The sequence below is a fragment of the Balaenoptera ricei genome, chromosome 20, assembly GCF_028023285.1.
Source record: "Balaenoptera ricei isolate mBalRic1 chromosome 20, mBalRic1.hap2, whole genome shotgun sequence".
In the NCBI taxonomy this organism is placed as follows: domain Eukaryota; kingdom Metazoa; phylum Chordata; class Mammalia; order Artiodactyla; family Balaenopteridae; genus Balaenoptera; species Balaenoptera ricei.
Genome location: NC_082658.1, coordinates 11,714,576 through 11,735,481, shown reverse-complemented (window position 1 = coordinate 11,735,481; position 20,906 = coordinate 11,714,576). Strand labels below are relative to the sequence as shown.

At 57.1% G+C, this 20,906-nt stretch overlaps 1 protein-coding gene across 5 annotated transcripts in view; it reads right to left on the bottom strand.

Moving 5' to 3' along the window:
* Positions 1-9,853: 9,853 nt before the first annotated feature.
* The window catches only part of RPTOR (regulatory associated protein of MTOR complex 1), a 344,195-nt gene continuing 333,142 nt past the window's right edge, over positions 9,854-20,906 (bottom strand). For all 5 annotated transcript variants that reach the window (XM_059906939.1, XM_059906941.1, XM_059906940.1 and 2 more), the window contains 6 exons: positions 16,388-16,494; positions 15,437-15,564; positions 13,615-13,701; positions 12,633-12,749; positions 12,230-12,359; positions 9,854-11,551 (listed from right to left, as the gene is read on the bottom strand). In XM_059906939.1, the coding sequence (XP_059762922.1) occupies positions 11,483-11,551; positions 12,230-12,359; positions 12,633-12,749; positions 13,615-13,701; positions 15,437-15,564; positions 16,388-16,494 (638 nt within the window). In that variant the 3' untranslated portion in view covers positions 9,854-11,482. The remainder of the gene's footprint in view (positions 11,552-12,229; positions 12,360-12,632; positions 12,750-13,614; positions 13,702-15,436; positions 15,565-16,387; positions 16,495-20,906) is intronic.

Below are 20,906 nucleotides of genomic sequence, written 5' to 3'. Positions count from 1 at the left end.
AAAGCCTGCGGGCAGCAACAAAGACCCATCGCAGCCAAAATAAATAAATAAAATAAATTTATTAAAAAAAAAGAAAAGAAAAGGAATTTAAGGTATAAAAGTTGCTTTATTGCTGGGACTTCCCTGGCAGTCCAGTGGTTAGGACTTTACCTTCCAATGCAGGGGGTGTAAGTTCGATTCCTGGTTGGGGAGCTGGGATCCCTCATGCCTTGCGGCCAAAAAACCAAAACAAAACAGAAGCAATATTGTAACAAATTCAATAAAGACTTTAAAAATGGTCCACATCAAAAAAAATCTTTAAAAAAATGCCAAAACAGGGAATTCCCTGGTGGTTCAGTGGTTAGGACTCCATGCTTTCACTGCTGAGGGCCCGGGTTCAATCCTGGTTGGGGAACTAAGATCCCATAAGCTGCACGGTGCAGCCAAAAAAAAAAAAAAAGGGCCAAAACAATTACAATACAGGTGTACCTCGTTTTATTACACTTCACAGATATTGCATTTTTTAACAATTGAAGGTTCATGACAACCTTGTATTGAGCAAGTCTATTGGCACCATTTAAAAAAAAAAATCAATTAATTGATTTAATTTTATTTTTTGGCTGTGTTGGGTCTTCGTTTCTGTGCGAGGGCTTTCTCTACTTGCGGCAAGTGGGGGCCACTCTTCATCGCGATGCGCGGGCCTCTCACTATCGCGGCCTCTCTTGTTGCGGAGCACAGGCTCCAGACGCGCAGGCTCAGTAGTTGTGGCTCACGGGCCTAGTTGCTCTGCGGCATGTGGGATCTTCCCAGACCAGAACTCGAACCCGTGTCCCCTGCATTGGCAGGCAGATTCTCAGCCACTGCGCCACCAGGGAAGCCCGGCACCATTTTTCCAACAGCATTTGTTCACCTCCTGTCTCTGTGTCATGTTTTGCTAATTCTCACAATATTTCAAACTTCTTCATTATTATATTTGTTATGGTGATCAGTGGTCTTTGATGTTACTACTATGACTCGCTGAAGGCTCAAACGATGGTTAACATTTTTCATTTTTTCATTTTATTTTTTTTTGAAATTTTTTGCCAATTGGGTCTTTTAAAAAATATATATATATATATATTTATTTATTTAGGCTGCACCAGGCCTTAGTTGTGGCATGCAGGATCTATTTCCCCCACCAGGGATCAAACTCGGGCCCCCTGCACTGGGAGCACGGAGTCCTAACCACTGGACCACCAGGGAAGTCCCTTGGGTTTGCTGCTTTTTCAGTGACCTGCCCACCTTAGCTCTGGGCCTTGCCCCACCGGGTTCCCAGGAGAAATCAGGGACCCTGTTTTGATGGCAGCACCTCTACCGTCATTCCTGGCCTGCAGACTTTGGAGGGCTTTTCAAGAACCCGAGGTCCTCACCAAGGGCTTTCTTGGGGCCTCTGTCCAGTGTGTGTGCTTCGGGGCCACGAGGGGCTCAATGAGCGGGTTGCACCTGATAAATTCATGTCAAGTCCTTGTCTGCCCCAGCCCTTGTAGTCTTTCCTCTGTATTATACCAAGAAATTCCTGGCACCTTAGCTGGGCCATGTTAAGTCCAAGTTTCCATGAACAAAGGAGTTTCTCACAGATGAAAGCAAACAGTGGGGCCCCGAGTCTCAGGTGCCCATACCCTGTCCAGCTCCCTGGGGGTCGACTGCCTCGGGCACCTGTGAGGGATGCCCCCGCAAGACTCTCCAGTGTGAGTCAGCAATATCTTGGTATTCTTGGGGCGTGAAGCAGGTCGCTGCTTCGGTGGGGTCTTCACGAGTGGGGGCGGGAGGGCTGCCTCAGACAGCGAGCAGGGTTGCTTCTGCTGGGAGACAAGGCTCAACGGGATTATGGGGGCTCAAGATCAGTCCACTCAGCTCTCTCCATCTGACTCTTTCACACTTAAAGCTCTGACCTGGTGAGGCTGAGAATTCAATTTACATTGTAATCCTACAACCCACAGGATAAAACTTGGGGAATGATTTCCAGACACAACAGTCTTGCTACAAGAAACAAGATTTTCTTTTATAGTAGTCCTACACATTTTCTGCTTTTCTGACTCTACCTTGAACAGAGAATTTAAAGCCCCTTGCTTGTCATTTTAAAAAATGAAATCTTCCCAGTGTGGTCAGAAATCACCAGCCTACCCCACAGTCCTGATTTTCCCCAGGATGTTGCTTTGCAGCTGCTTGGGCTCCCAGAACCTGGCTTTCAGGAAACACTTCCTTCCAGGTCATCACAGAAAAGTGTGTGGCTGCAGCATGTCTCCACTACCCGTGTCCAATTTGCCACAGACTGTGTTAGTCCCCCTGGCTGCCATGACAAATTACCACAGGCTGGGCCACTTAGACAACAGAAACTTATTGTCTCACAGTCTGCAGGTTGGAAGTCTGAGATCAAGGTGTCGGCAGGGCCGGCTCCCTCTGAGGCTGTGAGGGGGACTCTCTCCCAGCTTCTCTCCCAGCTTCTGGTGGTTTGCCAGCAAGGCCTGGCAATGTGGAAGCATCACCTGGCCTCTGCCTCCATCTTCACGTAGCCTCCCATCTGTGCCCAGATTTCCCCTTTCCATAAGGACTCCAGTCATGTTGGATCAGGGCCGAGCTGAATGACTTCATTTTAACTTGATCACCTCTGTAGAGATGTCTCCCTAAATAAGGGCATATTCTGAGGTATTGGAGCTTAGGACTTCAACATCTGAATTTTGGGGGGACACAGTTCAGTCCATAACACAATGATGAGATCATCGCTGTGTACCACCAGTTCTGGGTTTCTGTCTTCGAAGGTCTCTCTCCTGGACTGACTTCTGGCACTAACTATGCATCATGGAATCCTCTGTAAACAGGCACCTCTCTGGGAATTTCAAGCAGGAAGATGTTTATTACAGAGATTCAACCCTTCAAAACCAGGGTTTCAGGAATGAAGGTCAGGGGTCCCATCACTGGATCTTGGGGGCGTGGGAGCTTTCGTAGACTCGAAATGAAAGGCTCGGCACAGTGACCCCCTGCCTCACAATCACACCTGCCAAGGCCCCAGTTGGCCGCCCCTACACCTCTTCCACCATCCACAGCTCGGACGGAACACTTACTACCGGAGGAAATTAACCTGGAATCCTGATGGGAGGCCTTCCAGGGAAGGTACAACGGGGTGGCCCTTACCTGACTCGCAGACTGGGGCAAGCAGGCGGCGTGAAAGTGCGGCCGCGCGGGCCGGTTTGCGCACAGGTGTAGCTGACAGGGCCTTGCGGGCCGGGGTGGCGGGCCAAGGAACACATGGCAGGAACTGAACCTCCACCAACTGAGGCTGCCTTGGGTGACCAGCGCAGGAGGCCATCCGGGACCTCCTGCCCCTCATCGCTCCTCGGCCCTCATCCTCCGTCCACCTTCTCTGCCCACCTCTCAGCCTCCGCTGGGTGCCCACCTTCCCAGGCCTCCAGGCTTCACTCCCAGACAAGGGCTCTGATTGGTTCTCTCCAGGCCAATCAGCTGTGGCCTTGCGGGTGTCATGCCCTCGCCTGAGCCAATCCGCAGAGGGATGGGCGGGTGCTCGCGGGCAGAGAGGAGGGAATTTCCTCCAAAATAGGCGCTCTTCGAGGCCACGAAATACCAGCGATTCTGGGACAAGCCCAACATGAGAATGTGGGTCATGCTGATGCCTGGTCGGGCCAGGACACCCCAGGGAGGACGAGCTGGGGGGCTGACCGGGGATGCACGTGCAGCATGTTAAGAACTGTCAGGGTCCTGGTCAGGGGTCCCCAGGGTCAGGGGTCCCGCAGGGTCAGACTAAGGAGGCGGTGGGTGACAGCAGCAGAGAACGCGGGGTGAGCCAAGGAATCTTTTGGAAGAAGTCGGAAGAATCCAGGCCAAGTCCCAGACATTGGGTATGAGCCCAGGAAATAGTGCTGAAGACACAGATGAGGTGTTGGCGGGACCAGCTGCACGGACGCTACGTGGGCACAGTAGATGGGGCAGCCCCGGGTGCGGGCCGGTGGGAGCTCCCAGGCGGGCGTCCTGGGAGGGGGGACGTCCTGGGGAAGGGCGGAGCTCAGAGAGGCCGCGGGGAGAGGGGCTGCAAGGGAAGGCCCTGCCTGCTGGTGACCCTCGAGGGACCCGTGAGTGCGGACGCTTGGCCGCAGCGGGTCAAGGGTTGAGACACATCTTTTGGGGGCTTGAGAGCAGAAGAAACGCGGGGCCAGGGAGAGGGGTGCAGGGCCGCGGGGGCGTCCACCTTCCTGGAAGCCTAGCGCTGGACGCTCAGCCGGGCTGCGGGCGGGCAAAGGCTAGCCCCGCAGTGGCCACGCGGTGGCGCTGCAGGATAGCCGGGCGGCCGCGGGACAACACCAGGGCCTGGGATGTGGGCCGGCTCCCCGCAAGGCGGTACGGATACCCGTCCCCCAGCACTCTGCATCCCAGCACTGGGCACCTCAGCACTCCCACACCTAGAACCCCGCACCTCGCACCCCACACCGGGCACCCACCCTCGGACACAGGCCATCTGGTACCCCAGCACCTGGCACCGCACACCTCAGCATCTCGGACACTGCACCCCTTGGGGGCAGCACCCCACATCCCAGCACCCGGTACCGGTCCCAACACACCAGCCACCTGGCACCCCATCATCTGGCATCCCACACCCAGCATCGTAGCGCCCTGGCATCCCTGCACTCCAGCACCCAGCACCAACAGGCAGCGACCCCTGCGGGGCTTTCAGGAAGGTGGGTCCAAGAAGAACAGCTGTGGTGGGGGGAGGATCTGCCATGGGTCTGCCCTAGCTGGGAGAAGCCACGTCCTTTGAGCTGTTCTGCAGATACTGAAACGCCCACCAGGTGGAAGAAGTTGCTGCCCACAAGCATGTAGACCCCAGAACGAACCACTGGAACCAGGAGGTTGATGATGTTTACTCCCAATTACCTCACCTCCAACCAATCAGAAGAATGTTCACGAGCTGATCATTCCTGCCCCCCCCACCCCCCGCCCAGCCCCGTCTTTAAAAACTTTTCCCTGAAAGCCTTCAAGGAGTTTGGGCCTTTTAAGCACTAGCTGCCTGGACTCTTTGCTTAGTGCCTACAATCAGTGCTGCACTTTCCTTCACCACAATCTGGTGTCAATAGATTGGCTTTACTGTGTGTGGGCAACGGACCCAAGTTTAGTTCCATAACACATCTTCTTTGGAGAAATGTCTGTTCAAGTCCTTTGCCCAGTTTTGAATTGAGTTGTTTGTTTTTCGGTTGGTGAGTTGTGAGAGCTCTTTATGCGTTCTGGATATTAAACCCTTATCAGATATATGATTTGCAAATATTTTCTCTGTAGGTTATTTTTTTTCACATTCTTGATGCATGAAATTGTTTCACTTATATGAAGTCCAGTTTATCTAGTTTTTGTGTTGTGCTTCTGGTGTCAAATCTAAGAATCCATTGCCAAACTCAAGGTCATGAAAATTTACCCATGTTTTTTTCTTAGGAGTTTTATAGTTTTAGCTCCTGTATTTACGTCATTGATCCATTATGAGTTAGTTTTCGAATATGGTGTGAGGTAAGGGCCCACCTTTTGTGTGTGAATATTCAGTTGTCCCAGCACCATTTGTTAAAAGACTATTCTTTCCCCAATGAATGGTTTTGTCACCCTTTTTGAGAATCAGTTGCCCATAGGGCTTGCATTGAATCTGTAGATTGCTTTGGGGAGTACTGCCACTTAACAATATTAAGTCTTTCAATCCATGAACACAGAATGTCTTTCTAGGTATTCAGGTCTTCTGTAATTACTTTCAGCAGTGTTTTGTTGTTTTTGGTGTACAAATCTTTCATCTCCTTTGTTGCATTTCTGCCTAGGTATTTTATTCTTTTTGATGCTGTTGTAAATGGAATTGGCCTGTTAATTTGCCTTTTCCGATTGTTCATTGCTGGTGTGTCATTTGTTTATTTCCCTGGTCCAAAATGTTCTGGTAAATAGCAAAAAAGAAAGGAAACTCCATGTGGTTCTGCCTGGGCTTTGGTTGTGCTTGTTGCTGGCGGCTGCCACCTTCCCTGTGGAACTAGGGCTGGTGTCCTTCGTGGCTGGGCTCTCTCACAGCACAGCCCCCAGGCCACTCCTCCTGCAGGGCAGGGCACGGTGGGTGCTGGTGACAAGCTCTGGACCGGGCCCCTCCCTCCTCACCCCAGCCCCTCCCCCGCAGTTGGGGGGCCTCTCTGGAAGCTCCGCGTCTTGTCTCCTGCGTGGAGAGGCACTGGGCAGGCTCTGCTGGACCAGAACCTGTGCCCCCCGGGTGTCTGCCCCACACTCAGGCAGTGGCTTGTCCCCTCAGCTCCTCTTTCACGGCCTCTCCTCCTTCACACAGCAGCAACGTCTGGGTCGGTGAATCGGACGCCTCACCCAGATTTCTGATCCTCAGCCACTTGTCCCAGCTGCACACTTTCAGGCCGTGTGGACCTGGGGCTGCGGCTTCCTGTGCTGGCCCCTGGCTCCCTCCCTGCACATCAGCCCTGGGGACCCGGGGGGCTGGCGGGTGGGTGGAGGTCTCAGGATGTGCCTGCTGGCCGGGGAGAGGGGTGGGGACATGAAGCCCACCTCCCACCATCGGAAAAAGTCCCGGCCCCACCAGGTGGAGGCAAAGGAGACTTTTGCTCTAAGACGCAGATCCAGGGGCTACAATCAGCCTGCCAGGGTGTCTCTTCCAGCTGATGCTGCTGAGGAGAAATTGGTGGAAACCAACTAGCTCAGGGGCTGACAACAGCCCAATTCGATCTCTCCCCGAAGCCCCATCCTGACCCTCGAGGCCGGGCCACCTGCCGGGACCACAGGGCTCGGGAGGGGCCTCTGCCCTCCCCACCCAGCCTGGGTCTCCTACATCCTCCCCACTTGCTTCTGGTCCTGTGAGACTCAGGGGCTCAGAGCCACCTTGTCTGTGCCCGCACCCCATGCTTTCTCCAGAGTCCCTGTCCCCACCCACCCAGCGCCACTGTCCCCCCTGTCCAGCACATGGCAGAGGCTGTGCCGAATTGGCCCCTCCAGACGGGGCGCTGGGGCAGGGCTGCAGGGAGTTAGGGTGGTTCAGACTTCAGCCTGAGTTTAGAGGACACAACTGGGCACATCTCAGCTGCCATCCTCCCTCTGGTCCCCCTCTTCCTTCACCTGCTCTGGTCGTACCCCATCTTCACCTGCCCCAGGCTGTGAGGCACTGGCTACTTTTTGGGGCACGTGGGCCTCCAACGAGCTTGTGCAACTGAACCTGAGAAGCAAAACAAACTTGAGAGGTCAACCCCTCTGACCCCTTCCCAGAGGAGCACCTGCAGAAATTCCAGGAACGAGACAGTGGCTGGCCAGCCTCATGGCACCCCCAGCCCTTGTCTGTAATCACCTTCTCCCAAACTCCCTCTGCCGGCCCCACGTTCTGAGACTGGAATCACCACCGCCTGCCTGCATGTGCACGTGTGTCTGCACGTTGGCTGCAGGGAACACATCTTTGCCGGGAATTCTTGGCCCCTCCTGTGTGCGGAAGCACAGCGTCAGCACCGGCATGAGGACAAGCCTACGGCGCGTCTCAGGTGGTCCTGTGCCGAAAGCTTCTGAGCCAGGAGGGACCTTCCTGGTTCCAGGTGACCCACAGCAGAGCCTTGCCGAGCTGGATGACCTCACGAGACGCCACTTCCCTGCCCACTCTCTCCTCGGCTGGATGGCTGTCTCTGCACAGCTGCCCAGTACAGTCGTCCCTGGCTCCTGGCCTGCAGGCTGACACTGGTCACTTAGTGCAGCTGGGCTCTCTTTTCCGGCCCCTTCACCGCAGCCGTGCGGGGCCGAGTGGAGGGTGTGGGCCTGGGCCTGGCCTGGCGCCCTCCTGTGGTAGCTCCTTCCACGTGCCCATCTTTCATTTTTATGAGCACTTGATTTGTACTCAAGTGCTGGTGACAGAATAACTGATGCTAATGCGAAAAATATTACTCTCTCCACTGAAGCGTGCCGGGTGCAGCTGAGTAAATGCTGGGTATCCTTCTTGTTTAAAACAAACCATAATTTAATTCAGGAGTTCCAGCTGCTCAGACCCCGGGTTTCCATGGCAACAGCTCCCCTCCCCACCTTGGAGCAGGCGCTGTGCTGGGGAATCCACCCACTTCCCGGCAGCCTCCCACATGCGCCAGGGCTGGGGGCCTCCCCGGGGACATGGGGGCAGCTGGCCCTGCACGGATGGCTCTGGAGAGCAGGGCCATGGCCTGATGCCCTTCCCCAGTCCTCTCCTGGCACTGAGAACAGGGACGGACGTCTTCCTTCCCATCTCAGCGTCCACCCACCTCCTCTTGGCCAGCCCCCACCCCCCCGCCTTTGGGGGCTCTGCTTTGTGGGGGACTTGTAGACAGAGCGAGTGGTCAGCAGAATAAAGTCTCCCAAAGGGGCCCACATCCTAATCCTGGGAGCTGGGACCTTGTTAGGTCATGTGGCAAAGGGGATTGAGGTTGCCAATCGGTGACTCTAGTGTGGGGAGATTGTCCTGGATTATCCTGTGGGGCCATGTCATCACAGGGTCCTTGAAAGAGGGAGGGGGGCAGAGTCCGAGTCAGAGTGATGCCCTATGAGAAAGACTTCACCAGCACTGCCAGCTTTGAAGGAGGAGGAAGGGGCCACAAGCCAAGGGATGAGGGTGGATTCTAGAAGCTGGAAAAGGGGGAAGAGGGATTCTCCCCTGGAAGCTCCGGAAGGAACCTTGCTGACTCCTGGTTTTAGGTCCAGCGTGGGGCTCTCCAGGATTGGGAGGGTAAGTCTGTCCTGGCTAACACATTTGGAGTGATTTGCTGCAGCAGTCATGGGGGCTGACATGGGGGCTTCATTGGTCTGGGGCCAGGGGCCGGGTGGCCCGCCTCCTTCCCAAGTCCTGGCCCCATTCTCCCCCCTGTGCCCCCTGCAACTGAGTCCCTTGTCACAGCCTGCCTGGCCTCCCCTGGGGCCCGCCCCTCGTCCTTGGTCAGGTCGGCCCTGTCTAGCCCAGTGAACCCCGTTCACTTCTGGTCGCCCCTTCGGTGCCACTGTGCATGGCTGGTACCCGGTGCCACTTGCCTCCCCGCCCACCACACCCCCTCTGCCGAGCGAAGGTCTTTCTCCGGGCCTTGAGGTCAGGATGCCTGGCTGGGACGCCGGTTTCTGCCACCACCCAATGGGTGTGGCTTTGGGCGAGTTACTTAACGCCTGGGCCCCATTTCCTGTCACGGGGGCAGCAAGAGACGGTGCCCAAACCGCCTCCAGTGGGACCCACATCTCAGTGGGACCCCTGAGATGTGAGGTGCGCTTGAGGGGCCGGGACCCCACAGGCCTGTTGACCGCATCTGTGGGAACATCCCCACCCAACCTCAGAAGTGTCCAGGGATGGCAGGGCCTGCAGAGCCACAGGGTCCCATCTAGAATCAGGAGCCATTTGGAGCAGGGGGGCCCTGCAGGAGATGAGGTTCCAGCCCCCAAAGGGGAGACGACCCTGGACCACCAGGTGGGCCTGAGGAGTCATGTGCTGACAGCAGAGGACCTTTTAGGCTGGGGTCAGAGGGGATGCTGGCTGAGGGTGGAGTTGTGGTCCCCAAGCCATGGGATGGGCGTGGGAAGGCAGGTGCCCAGAATAGAGCGGATGCAGCCTCCTGGCCTCTAACTGCAGGTGGTAAATAAAAGAGACACAAGAAGCGGCAGCAGAAGTCCCTCTGGGAGCCTGGGCTCGCAGGTAGAGTGGGGTGACCCCACATTTAGTGCCTTTTCTTGGACCAACTGTCCAAGCCACAGGGCTGGGGCTGTGCCTAAGGGGAACGAGGGTCGAGAACCACCTGCTTGGTGCCTGGAGTCCCCGAGGGCACAGAGGACTTGCCTTAAAAGACAGAGCCTCCAGCCAACCCTCTGCGTATTTATCTTTTATTAACAGTTTATCGCTCTTACTCTCGCATTACAATTCCATGTTTCATCAAAGTCTTTCAATTCTCATTTTGGTAAAATAAATAGAGATAAATGAACCCTTAGGTCATGCTCTCTTGAGCCTCTGTAACTTCATGATTGAATTTTCGCATCAGACCTGTGAAGACAGCCCCTCCACGGGGCCTCTGCGCTTGGCCAGGGGATGGTTTTGTCTCAAAACAAACAGAACCGCATATGAGCTCAAAATCTGGAGTGGAACCGCTCCGTGAATTGGCTGTGGGTAGTCAACTCTGCATCTGTGGGTGGAGCTCAGCTTCTGGAAGGTTCCCAAGTCGCCGTCTGGAGCGCCGTCTGGAGGTGACCGGCTGTGTGCGGGGGAGTTGAGCTTTCTGCGGTCTTCCCCACCCCACGCTGCTTGCTTGCCCAGAACATGGTGGACGCCGTCCCGGAACTTTCTCGGGGGAGCAGGCATGGCCTATGGGCTGCAGAAGGGCTGCTCCCCTTGCCCAGCCCTGCGCCCCGTCCAGCCCACCCACGTCCACAGCGTGGCTCTTCCTCACATTCTCACTATTATTGGCCTCTTATTGGCAGAAGTAGCTAAGCCAGCTCACTCTATTTCTGAATAATCCTGATTCCCAAGGAAAATGGAAAAAATGCTTTTCAAAATATCATCATTGTGGCTGTGTCTTGTGCTCCAGGTGTGGCTGGCTGCTCAGCGCCCCGTCGCAGACGCGTGTGCATGGACACATGTGAAGCTGCTGCCCTCCCGGCAGCTCTGCCGTGTCCCTCGCAAGCGTGAGCTGCACCCCTTTGTGTGGGGACAGAGGGCTGGGGCGGCACCGTTCACTCCGATACTCTTGGGGCTCGGTGGCCCCTCCATGTGTGCTCGTGTGATGCGTGTGGGGTGCAGGTGGGGAGGCCACGGTTCCCACACCTGCTGGGAAAGAGCAGCACTTGAGAGAAACAAGCTCTGTGGCCCAAGGGACCTGTCTCTCCTTCCAAACCAGGGCCCCTCCTGCTGACAGACCTGCAGCAAGAATGGCTGACACTCAGACGGAAGTCCTGCCTGCGGGGAGGGCGGCCGTGTGGGGAGGGGCACGCTTGGCCTCCGCCGTTTGGCCGGATGGGCCTGGGGTGAGGACCAGTGGGTGGCAGGCCGCCTCCATCTGTCCTTCACTCCGTCTCAAGCCTCCGCCTCATCCAGTGCGCTCAGACCATCCCCAGGAGCACACCCTGGGTTGGGGGGATGGGGGGCGCGGCGAGCAGCCCCGGGAGGCTGGCTTCCGTCTGGAGCCTTTGTGGACTAATGCTTGCATCACTCGGAAAACGAAACAAGTGTGTTTCCCCCTTAAAAACCTCAGAAGAAAACAGGACGGGAGGGGACTGGGATGTACAGCTACTGTGTCCTCAGGCCCGGAGCTGTGTTTCATCAGAGCAGCAACCATCACACCGAGGACTCCAGCAGAGCCCCCTTCTCCGGGCTCCTGGGCGTGACAGCGAAGACAGACAGACAGACAGTGCGGGCTCTCTCAAGCCCTCGGCAGCCAGGTCAGGCAGGTGCTCAGGGCAGTGCGGTGGGTCCACTATGTACATGGCGGCCTGTGGGGAGGGGCCGCTATCTGACGCGCTTCTCCACCGAGTACACGGAGATGTAGTAGTCGTTGCTGCCCACGGCCAGGTGAGGCTGCAGGAGGGAGGAGAGAGCAGGCAGTGAGCGTCCAGGGGGGTGCAGGCCGGGCCTCGTCACCCCAACTCCGCCCACGAGGCAGGCGCGGGAACGAGGGCCCATCGGCTGCGGCTTCTGCAGAGATGCACCATCTCCGCCCTGTCACAGGGAATCCGCACACTCCCCATGCCTCCCACATTTTTCTTTTCAGGATGGCCTCCCAGGGACAGCTCTGGGAACCTGATGTCGTGCGTTTAGGCAGAGAGCCACACGCCAGGCTCCTGGGGAGCCTCACGCTGCACGAAGGCAGGTTGGCAGAATCCTAATTTAAAACACAGCAGCCCCCAACCACACGGCCGACTGTAACGAAGGACGGCGCTGTCAGCCGGTCACAGGGGTCTGGGCTGCTCCTACCCCAGTGGGCTTTTCACGGGGAGGTTTCTTCAGGACTGGGGTCTGTGTAGGGGCCGAAGGGGTCGGAAAGGGCGGGGCTACTTCACATCTGCCCTGATTGACAGGGAATTTGGTGCTGCTTCTACAGTGAGTGCAGTCTGGGGGCTACGGCCCCTGGAGACCCTGGGGCGGCAGACTGTGGTGTAGGGAGGGGCCTGGCTGCAGCACCCCGCCTGCTGCTGCTCGCCTCCCGCCCGCACCCCTCGCCTCCCACCCGCCCCCAGCCCCCGCGGGGACACAGACCCAGTGTGGGTGGAAAGCCAGGCAGCTGATGGCGCCGACCCGCTGGCCCATGAAGCCGTCGTAGTACTTGATGTGGTTGATCAGCTCTCCGCTGCCATTGTAGATGGCGGTGAACTGGTTCATGGAGCCACTGCACACGAGAAGGAAGGCCTGGCAGTCAGTGTGGGGAGGCGGGCGTGTCCACAAGGAGATGGGGCTCCTCTCTGGTCACCCCCATGAGAGGACTTGGGCCTCAAGGGCCGGGAGGCCAGGAAGGTGAGGAGCAGCAAAGGGGCCGCACACTCAGTCCCTCCACCCAGCTCTCCTCCATAGGTGTGGGGGCGGGCAGTAGTGCCTGCTGTTTACACAGGGCCCCGGGAGTTGGTCAGGCAGGGCAGGGAGAGAGAAGAGGGCCGGCACCTACCATGCGATCAGGTTTGCCTGGGGGTGGATGTCAAGGGCCGTCAGCCCCTTAATGATCTGCAGGACGTTCACGGACTCCGGCATCCGAGGATCGAAGAAGCGCACGTCCCCGTTGACGCTGCCGAGAGGGTGTTGTGGTGACGCTGGGCGGGCCTACCGGCCCCAGGACGGGCCATGTGCAGTCGGGGGCCGTCCACACATGCAGCTGAAGGCCATGGCCCCTCGGACCCTCAGAGTGTCCAGGGAGGCCCCTGGATGGCACATGGGCCCACCCCACCGAGTCTGGCAGCCAGGCCTGCCGCCGAGCCCCTTGGACCCCTCCCCAGAGCCAGAAAGGGCCCAGCCGCCGAGGCACGAAGCAAAGACACGGGGGAGGCTGTGAGTTATTTGTTCATTTCCGGCTGGAGATTAGATTTTGTGCAGCTGGGGATGCGGCGACGGGCGGGAGGTGAGGACGGTAGGCTGCCTCTTCCCCGCCCTGCGCCTGGCGGACAGCGTTTTGAGAGCTATGTTCTGTTTTCACGTTACGAACAAGGGAAGCGCCATCTCTTTGAAGAAATGGTGGCTTTGTGACAGTAAATTACATTTGCTGTCCCTTTAACGGGCAAATAAATATCCGCTGCTCTCAGCACAGGATCTACCGGGCAGCAGGAATGGATTTATGGGCAGACAACGGATCCGCACAGTGATACCGGCACACGCCAGGCAGATGCCGCTGTTGCGGGGACGCTTTGCCCCGCCGCCTTGCCACCCCGTCCCCTGCCGCTTCAAGTCACCCACAGGCAAAGCTCTCCAGTGGGAGGACCTGCTGTCCCCGCCCTTGTGCCGGCTCTGACCTTTCTGGCCAGTCCCAGAGCAGAAGTTAATTACTACCCTGAAATGCCATCATTTCCCAGCTGTTTAAATACCAAGGACATATTTTAGATAGAGGGAAAATAATGTTTTTACAGCAAAATGTCTCATGAATATTCCATGCTCATTACCTGACGCTCATGATGTGGCCCTCAGGGTGCTTCTGGAGGTAGGCCTTCACCACCCAGGCCGTGTGCTCCCGGTACGTCATGACGCGGCTGGAGGGGAGGAAGGTGGGGTCAGGGCCTGGTGACAACTGTGGGTGTCCCTGATGCTCCAAGGCATCAGGACGGGAGGCAGGGTGGACTTCGTTTTGAGCAGAGAGAACAGAGCATTTATTTAAAGCGTCCGGGGTCCGCCGGTGCTGCGACGTCTGCCCTTACCCTCTTGTGTTCACTGTGAGTAACTGAACCCCCCAGGCACGCCCCTCCCTGGGGGCCTCCCGAACACCTTGGGCCACGCTGGGACCTCCGGAGGCAGGGTGGCTGTCATGCCCTCCCGGGGCCTGGGCACCGCCAGCCCCCCTACCAGGACTTCACACTGGCATCTCCCTGTGGGTTTGAGGGTCAAGACCGAGAACCCCAGACTCTAAGGCTGTCGAAATGGAGGGACACAGGGGCTTTCCTGGAGGCCTGGTGAGGGTCCTTGACAGGGAGTACGGGACTGGGGATGCACGTGCTGGAGAGGTGGGGGCAGAGTGTGACATCTGGGAAGGCATCCAGGACACAGGTCACACCCAGCACACATAAGTCTCGGTCCCTGGGGATGCACAGGAGACCCCACGTCTCTGTCCTCAGACCTTGGGCCACAGAGGGGGCTGTGGAGACCCCAGCCCCTCCCTCACGGCTGTTCTGTGACCCTCAGGTCTTCTTGGGTCGGTTTGCCAGTTAACTGCCTGCCTAGAGAGGCTTCTTAAAATAACAGTTTGACTGAGATTTGATTCACATACCGTAAGACTCTCCCTTTAAAAGCACATATTCAGTGACTTTCGCACATTCTTACAGCTACGCGACCATCACACATCTAATTTTAGAACATTTTCATCACCCCAAAAAGAAACCCTGCTCCCCCACCTCCACGATGGCTGCTTTTGGTGGGTAGTGTGGGTTTTCAGTGGGCACCCTCCCATAGAGACCCGCAGGGAACATGCAAGCCAGGGGCTGCCTGGGCCCACTCGCCATCCAAGCCTCAGGCCCAAATTCCCGCTACAGTCTGGCTGGCGCCTCTGCTGCCTGCCTGGGTCCTGCACTGACTCCCCCGACTGCTCCCGGCCCTGCGCCCGCACAGCTGCACTCTCTTCCGGCTGGTGTCAATGATGGTGCTCGCCTGCTCTCAGGCCCAGCTCAGTCCTGTCCCCTCATCCCCTCCCACTCCCCTCCCACGAGGGCTCCTTTAGCTCCTGTGGCTGCACATGGGCCCACCTGCTGCTTCCCATTCAAAGGCCAGGCCTGTTTTCAGGGACAAGGTGGGTGTTCAGTAAACATCACCCGGGAGCCCGCGACGGCTGGGCCTGGGTTCCAGCGGTGCTCTGTCATTTACCATCCGTGTGTGACTGGCGTCTGGACCTCCATGCTCACCGGCTCACACAGGGCCCGGTGCTGGGCCCCACCTGGGCCTCAGCCCAGGGCTGAGGGGCGGTGCCCAGAAGAGCCATGACAACGCATGTGGCCCAGCGCTGCACAGCGCCCACGTGTGTCCCTGACGCCACCTTCTTGGCTATTCTTGAGTTCAACCCGGGAGGCGGTAGCCTTCTCTATGTTCAGGTGGGAATGGAGCCCAGGAGGGCAGCGCCTCGCTGGGACCCCCCTACCCCCAAACCTGTGTGCCCATCCACGGCTGGTGGGAAGCCGTGCTCCTCCACACGCTGGGGGGTGTGGCTCTGGGGGGAGTGCCCAGCTGGCTCCGGGGGCTGGCTCCGCCCGGCAGAGGGAGGGGAAGGCGTGGCCCAATTACCATTCGCTGAGCGCCATCCTCCTGTCGTAGACGCGGATGGAGCCATCGCCGAGCCCAGCCACGATGAGGGAGCGGTGGGAGTCGCAGGACAGGCTCGTCACGCAGCTGTCGGCACCGGTGGGGATGTCCTAGGGCCGACACAGACCCCGTGAGGCACCCTGGCGTCAGGAACCCCCCCCCCCGCCCCCACTAGCTGCTGGATCCCTTTTACAGCCACCGTGGGTGCGTTCGTCACCCTGGCGTGGAGCTGCTGCCTTTCTCTCCACCGGGGAAGCTGTCAAGGCCTGAGGAGCCGGGCCCCAGAGGGAGTCAGGCTCCGTCTACTTGAGTGACAGCCCAGGTACCCGAGGCCCACAGCCAGGAGGGCAGGGCCGCAAACACCTCTGCGCCCATTAAACTTCCCAATGTCTCCCTCTCTCCTAAGAAGGAAGACGAAGCATATATCGGCAGGAGGAATCCTCGTCGGCTCCCTCTTAAAACTCCTAATTAGTTCAGGGAAGGGTCTAGGAGGAATCCTGCCGCCCGTAAACCATCTCCTCGCCTCTCCCCGTGGCAGCTGTAAATGCTGGAGAAGGGAAGGAGGCGTGATGAACGCGCGGCAGGAAAGAGCAGGAGACAGAAAATGGGCCCCAAGACGGGGAAAAGTGCTTTTCCAATCAGAAGAGGTTTTGCTGCTCTCAGGCACACACAAGGAAGAAATCCAACACGGATGGAAACCGAATCATCGTACCCCTTTAAAAGGTGGGAGGCAGCGTGACTTGGCCCCGCTTCCTCTGCCCCGCCCCCTGCAGACACCGCCCGCTCAGAGTACTTGCGGGGGGGTGGTGGCTCGAGGACCCTCATTCTCAGCCCTCGACCTCGAGGGCAATCGGAGCTGGGGAGGACGGCAGGGTCTGCACCCACTGGCCCGCCTCGCCCCCAGGGAGGCCCCGTGAGGGACGGCGTGCTTACCTGCACCTTCATCTCACGATCCGTGTCCCAGATCCGGACGATCCGCACGTCTCCCGAGCTCATGAGGAGGCCGGTCTCCTGCTCCCAGTCCACCACCATCCCAGCTCCTGGAGAGACACAGACGGGCACTGGTGTCACCCAGGGAGCCTGTTCTGGGCAATCGCTCAAGCAGTCGGTGCCAACCCATAGGCTGGGTCCCCAACCCCACGCAAGCTTGAGGCCGGGGTGACAATTCAGAGCCTTCTCTATATCTCTGCTGTACCCAGGCATCTGCCAGAGAGACAGCAGGATCTTAGGACCGTTTGTCCAAGATGCCCACCTTCCAGGACACCTGGGCATGATCGGCAGGTCTGGAGACTTTAGAATGGGTGTCAGAGGCACAGAGATGTGAGTCCCCTGGGTCCCACAGTCCCCTGGGGGTGAACAGCTTTGCAGCTGCCCCTCACAGAGGCAGGGGGCTGACCACAGACGGTCTGTGGTGAATGAATCGAGGACTGCCCTTCCCCACACTGGACTGGGCGGGGGGCAAATGCCTTCAGCATCCCTAAGGGCAACACTGACCTCACAGGAGGGACTATAAAATAAGATTTAAGATGTTTAATTATAATATTTCAAACATACAAAAAAAAAAAACACAACAGAAACCCCTGTACCCACCACCCAGATCTAACAGCTGCTAATATCTTATCATTTTTGCTCTTTTTTTTGTTCTTGAAGTGAAATTTAAGACAGTGAAAGCCTCACTTGCCTGTCCTGTCCCCAGACAAATCACCCACAGGCCTTGGGCACCCTCCCAGGCTGGCCTCCTTGCACTCCCCTGCAGGAGCACGTGTCCAAAACCATGAACCACATCTCCCACATTTCAAAAACGTCGCCAATTTCAAATGGGGGTATATTTTCCAGCAATTTGCGTTTTTCCAGTAAGGTTACGTTTTGAGGGTTTATCCAACCTGACGGATGCAGATCTGGTTAATTCGTACTGAACTTCTGGGTAACACGCCTTTGGAGAACGAGCCCGTCACTTCCACGATTCCCTGCCTGTAAACCACGCCACACTGACGTTTCCACACGCCCTTGCACAAGGAAGTGGCAGCACCGGGAAGGGGACACGTCCGTCTGTGCGTCCCACCTCCCCAGGCGAGGCCGTTTCACTCCCAGAGTGGATGCTGGTCTGCAGTCTCAGCAGAAATGGACACAAGGTGTGATCTCCCCAAATCCTGGTCAATGTTGGTGTGTGCAGCCTGTATGTTTTAATATACATTCTGACACTGATGGTTTAACTCATATATTGCAAATATCCTCTCCTATTCTGTCACTGACATTATAACTTTATTTATGTCTTCTTTTGGTCATACTGAAATCGGAAGTGAAGTCATCATGCTTTTTTATACATCTGTCTCTGCTTTTTGTGGCAGCAGCTCCTGTGTTTGCCTCTGTGGTTTCCCCTTCTCTCTGTGGGTGCCCACTTTTCTCCTGACTTCCTGAGTTGGACGATGTGATCTTCACTTGTTCTTTTCTGACATGCCCCTTTCAGGCTATGGAGTTCCCTCCAAGTGCCCAATCTCTCTCCCAAACTCCAGACTCTCATCTGTATGTGTCACTTCAGGTTCCTGCTTGGATCTGAGCCCCTCAACCCTCACTCCAGAGACCCACAATGGCCTCCCATTCTGCCCTGGCCCCTGCAAGGTTCGAGCTCCAAAAGTGACCAGGCTGGTCCTCTTAACTGACAGTGGGCCCTGTGCCTGGAACGCCCCTCTCCTGACGTCCACATAGTCCCTCCAAATCGTGCTCAGTCACCTTCTCAACCATGTGAGCCTATGACTCACCCTGTTCCGTCTTCTACCTGTTCCAGATGTGTCACCTGGCACACCCCCTCCCGTCCTCCCTGTTTTGCTGGCGGCTGCCGTGTCTACCCTGGAGAATGTCAGCTCCACACAACAAATGGACGAGCCTTTGTTTCACCTTTTAGAATGCAGTCTCCCCACTGCAACGCCCCTGACCCCAGGCAGAAGAAAACACCCTAACGTGCCAGAAAGGCATCTACTGGTGACAAGGCTGCAGACGAGGCCTCTCACCCGTCACCACGATCAGGACTGGCAGGGGAGAGGGCAGGGCACGCGGCCCCCACTTCTGTCCGGGACAGCCCAGTCACACTGTGACCAGTCAGCCCACAAGCAGAGCCTGGAACCACGCCACCTGCTTCCCCTCACCATGTGCCCGGTGTGCATGACGTGAATGAATCACAGAGGACGCGCCCACCTACGACCTGACTTGGGGCGCCAGGTCACTGCAGAGGCTCACAGACCCCTGTATCCATGGACCACTGATGGGGTGGCCTGGTTCTTGGGCGTCCTTAACAGTGTACTTGGAGCTCTGTGTCAGCCCCGTGGGGCTTTCAGGAGCCGTGTAATTAAGGAGTGGTCCTCCGATGAGAGCATGTGGCTAGGTGGCATCTGGGATGCTCTGGGGTCACGGGAACAAGCTGGGGAGGGTCTGGGGGGACCACAGAAGGACTGGGAGGGGGGGGTCTCAGCCCCACGCCCACGCAGGAAGCAGAGAGGAGGCCGCGGCCGCTCCCAATGGGGTAAGAAGCCCGACCTGGCCTCCAAATGAAGTGGTGGTGGCTTCCTTCTAGCTGAGTCTCCTTCATGGTGGATTCAGAGCCAGTGGGGGCCCGCCCTGCATTAGGGCCCACCCCAGTGACCTCATTTCAACTGAATCCTTCTCTCAAATACAGTCGCCCTCTGAGCGCTGGGGCTGAGGACTCCACCACGTGAATTTGGGGAGAGACAGCTCCCACACAGGGCTCCAGCGTCTCCATCTGCACTGGAGGCTCTGGAAGGTGTGCCCATGTGGCCGTCAGAGGATCTGGGGACGTGGATCACGTGAGCTCTGAGTCCTGTTTTAAATCTAGATTCTCTGATGCGGACCAAATTCTGGTTTAAACCAGTTGTAAAGCACGGTGAAGCCAGCAAAGACAAGAAACGTGTTTCCTAAGGTCTTCCCAAGTCCTGTACATGTCGGGGAGGCAGGCGCCCTGTGTGAGCAGACAAATCTGGGCGAGGCTGCTTCCTTAGCTGTACCAGACTGTTTGCGGAAGCTGTGTCACCTAAGATAGTGAGCTCCTATCCGTGGAAGAGTCTCAGATCAATGTGAAAACTGCTGGGATAAAAACAACAGTCTGCTTGCACCCTGGCCCACCTCCTGCGCCTGCCGACCCCCACCTCATTCTCCTGTAGGTCTGGGGTCCTGGCCCGTCCTCCTGCCTAGAACGGAACGCAACCACTGGCCTTCTCACTCAAGACCTTTCCCAACCAAGCCTGTGTCTCGACCTCCAGACACAGCGGAGGAGAGATGATCTGATTCATCACAAGTTGGTAAAAGGTGATAAAAAAGGTGACACTCTTCCTTGACGTATTGAGCACAAGGAACAAAATTGATGGCTATGATTTAAGTAAAACTCATAAGACAGGAACATTGTGACTTTGAACCAGAGTGAAGATTCCAATCACTTCGTTCCTGGGGAGCACGGCCTCAGCAGTGTCTCCTCCTTCCCCATCCCCAGAAAAGTGACAGCTGTGGGCAGAGCCTGTGCCCCTCTTCCCTCCCCTGGGCCTCCTTGGGCTTTTTTTTCTTCGGGAGCAGGCAGGCTGCTCTGGGCTCCCCCCAGGAGGGCCCCTCCTCCCTGTCCACGCTGCCGCCTCGACACAGAGAGTGCTCGACTGATGGAGGCTTGGCGTGTGCTGCAGCCTCTCCCCCACTGGGCGAACTCCAGCACCCTGAGTGCCTGAGATCACGGTCCATCTAGTGTAACATCCATCTCACTGCCCGGGGCCAGGGGTGGTGGGCAGCCCCAGCCAGGATGCAGAGATTCCCGTCTGACTTTATCCTGGATATGAGCCCTGCTCACATGTTCCCATCCAAAAGCTGGCCAAAGAGGGAATTTCTTCATTAAGATATGGACGTACAGCACAGGGATGGCTGTAGACTAGGAAGCTGGAAGGTGTAAGTCAGGGACCAGACAGAACCCTAGGCCCAGCAGACAGTGAAAAAAAGAAACACGTTGTTTCAGAGGCTTGGGTCCCTGTGATGTCCATGCTCAGCCCTCCAGGCTCAGAGGCCAGTCCAGACTGACCTCTAAGGACCCTGTCGTCTGGAATGGACCTCTGAGAACCCAACATGGGGATCTGACCTCTGAGGACATGTCATGTGGACCTGATCCCTAAGGATCCATCAGCCCCAACCTGAAACGCCCTTAGGAGCTGTGGTTCTGGAACTCCGAGGAGGAGGGGCCAGCCCCTGCCCAACCAGGCATGTGTGAGAACCTCAGACCTGTGGGATGGCGACCTCCATTCCCTCCCCAGGGATGCAGACGCAGTGCCTCCCCACGGGATCAGGCCTCCCTCAGGGCCCAAGAACACCTCCTGGACACCCGGCAGGTTCAGAGACACAGGACAGGGCTGGCAACAGAAAACTGGGTTCCTCGGGAGCAAATGATTTCACCTAAACTTCCATTTCT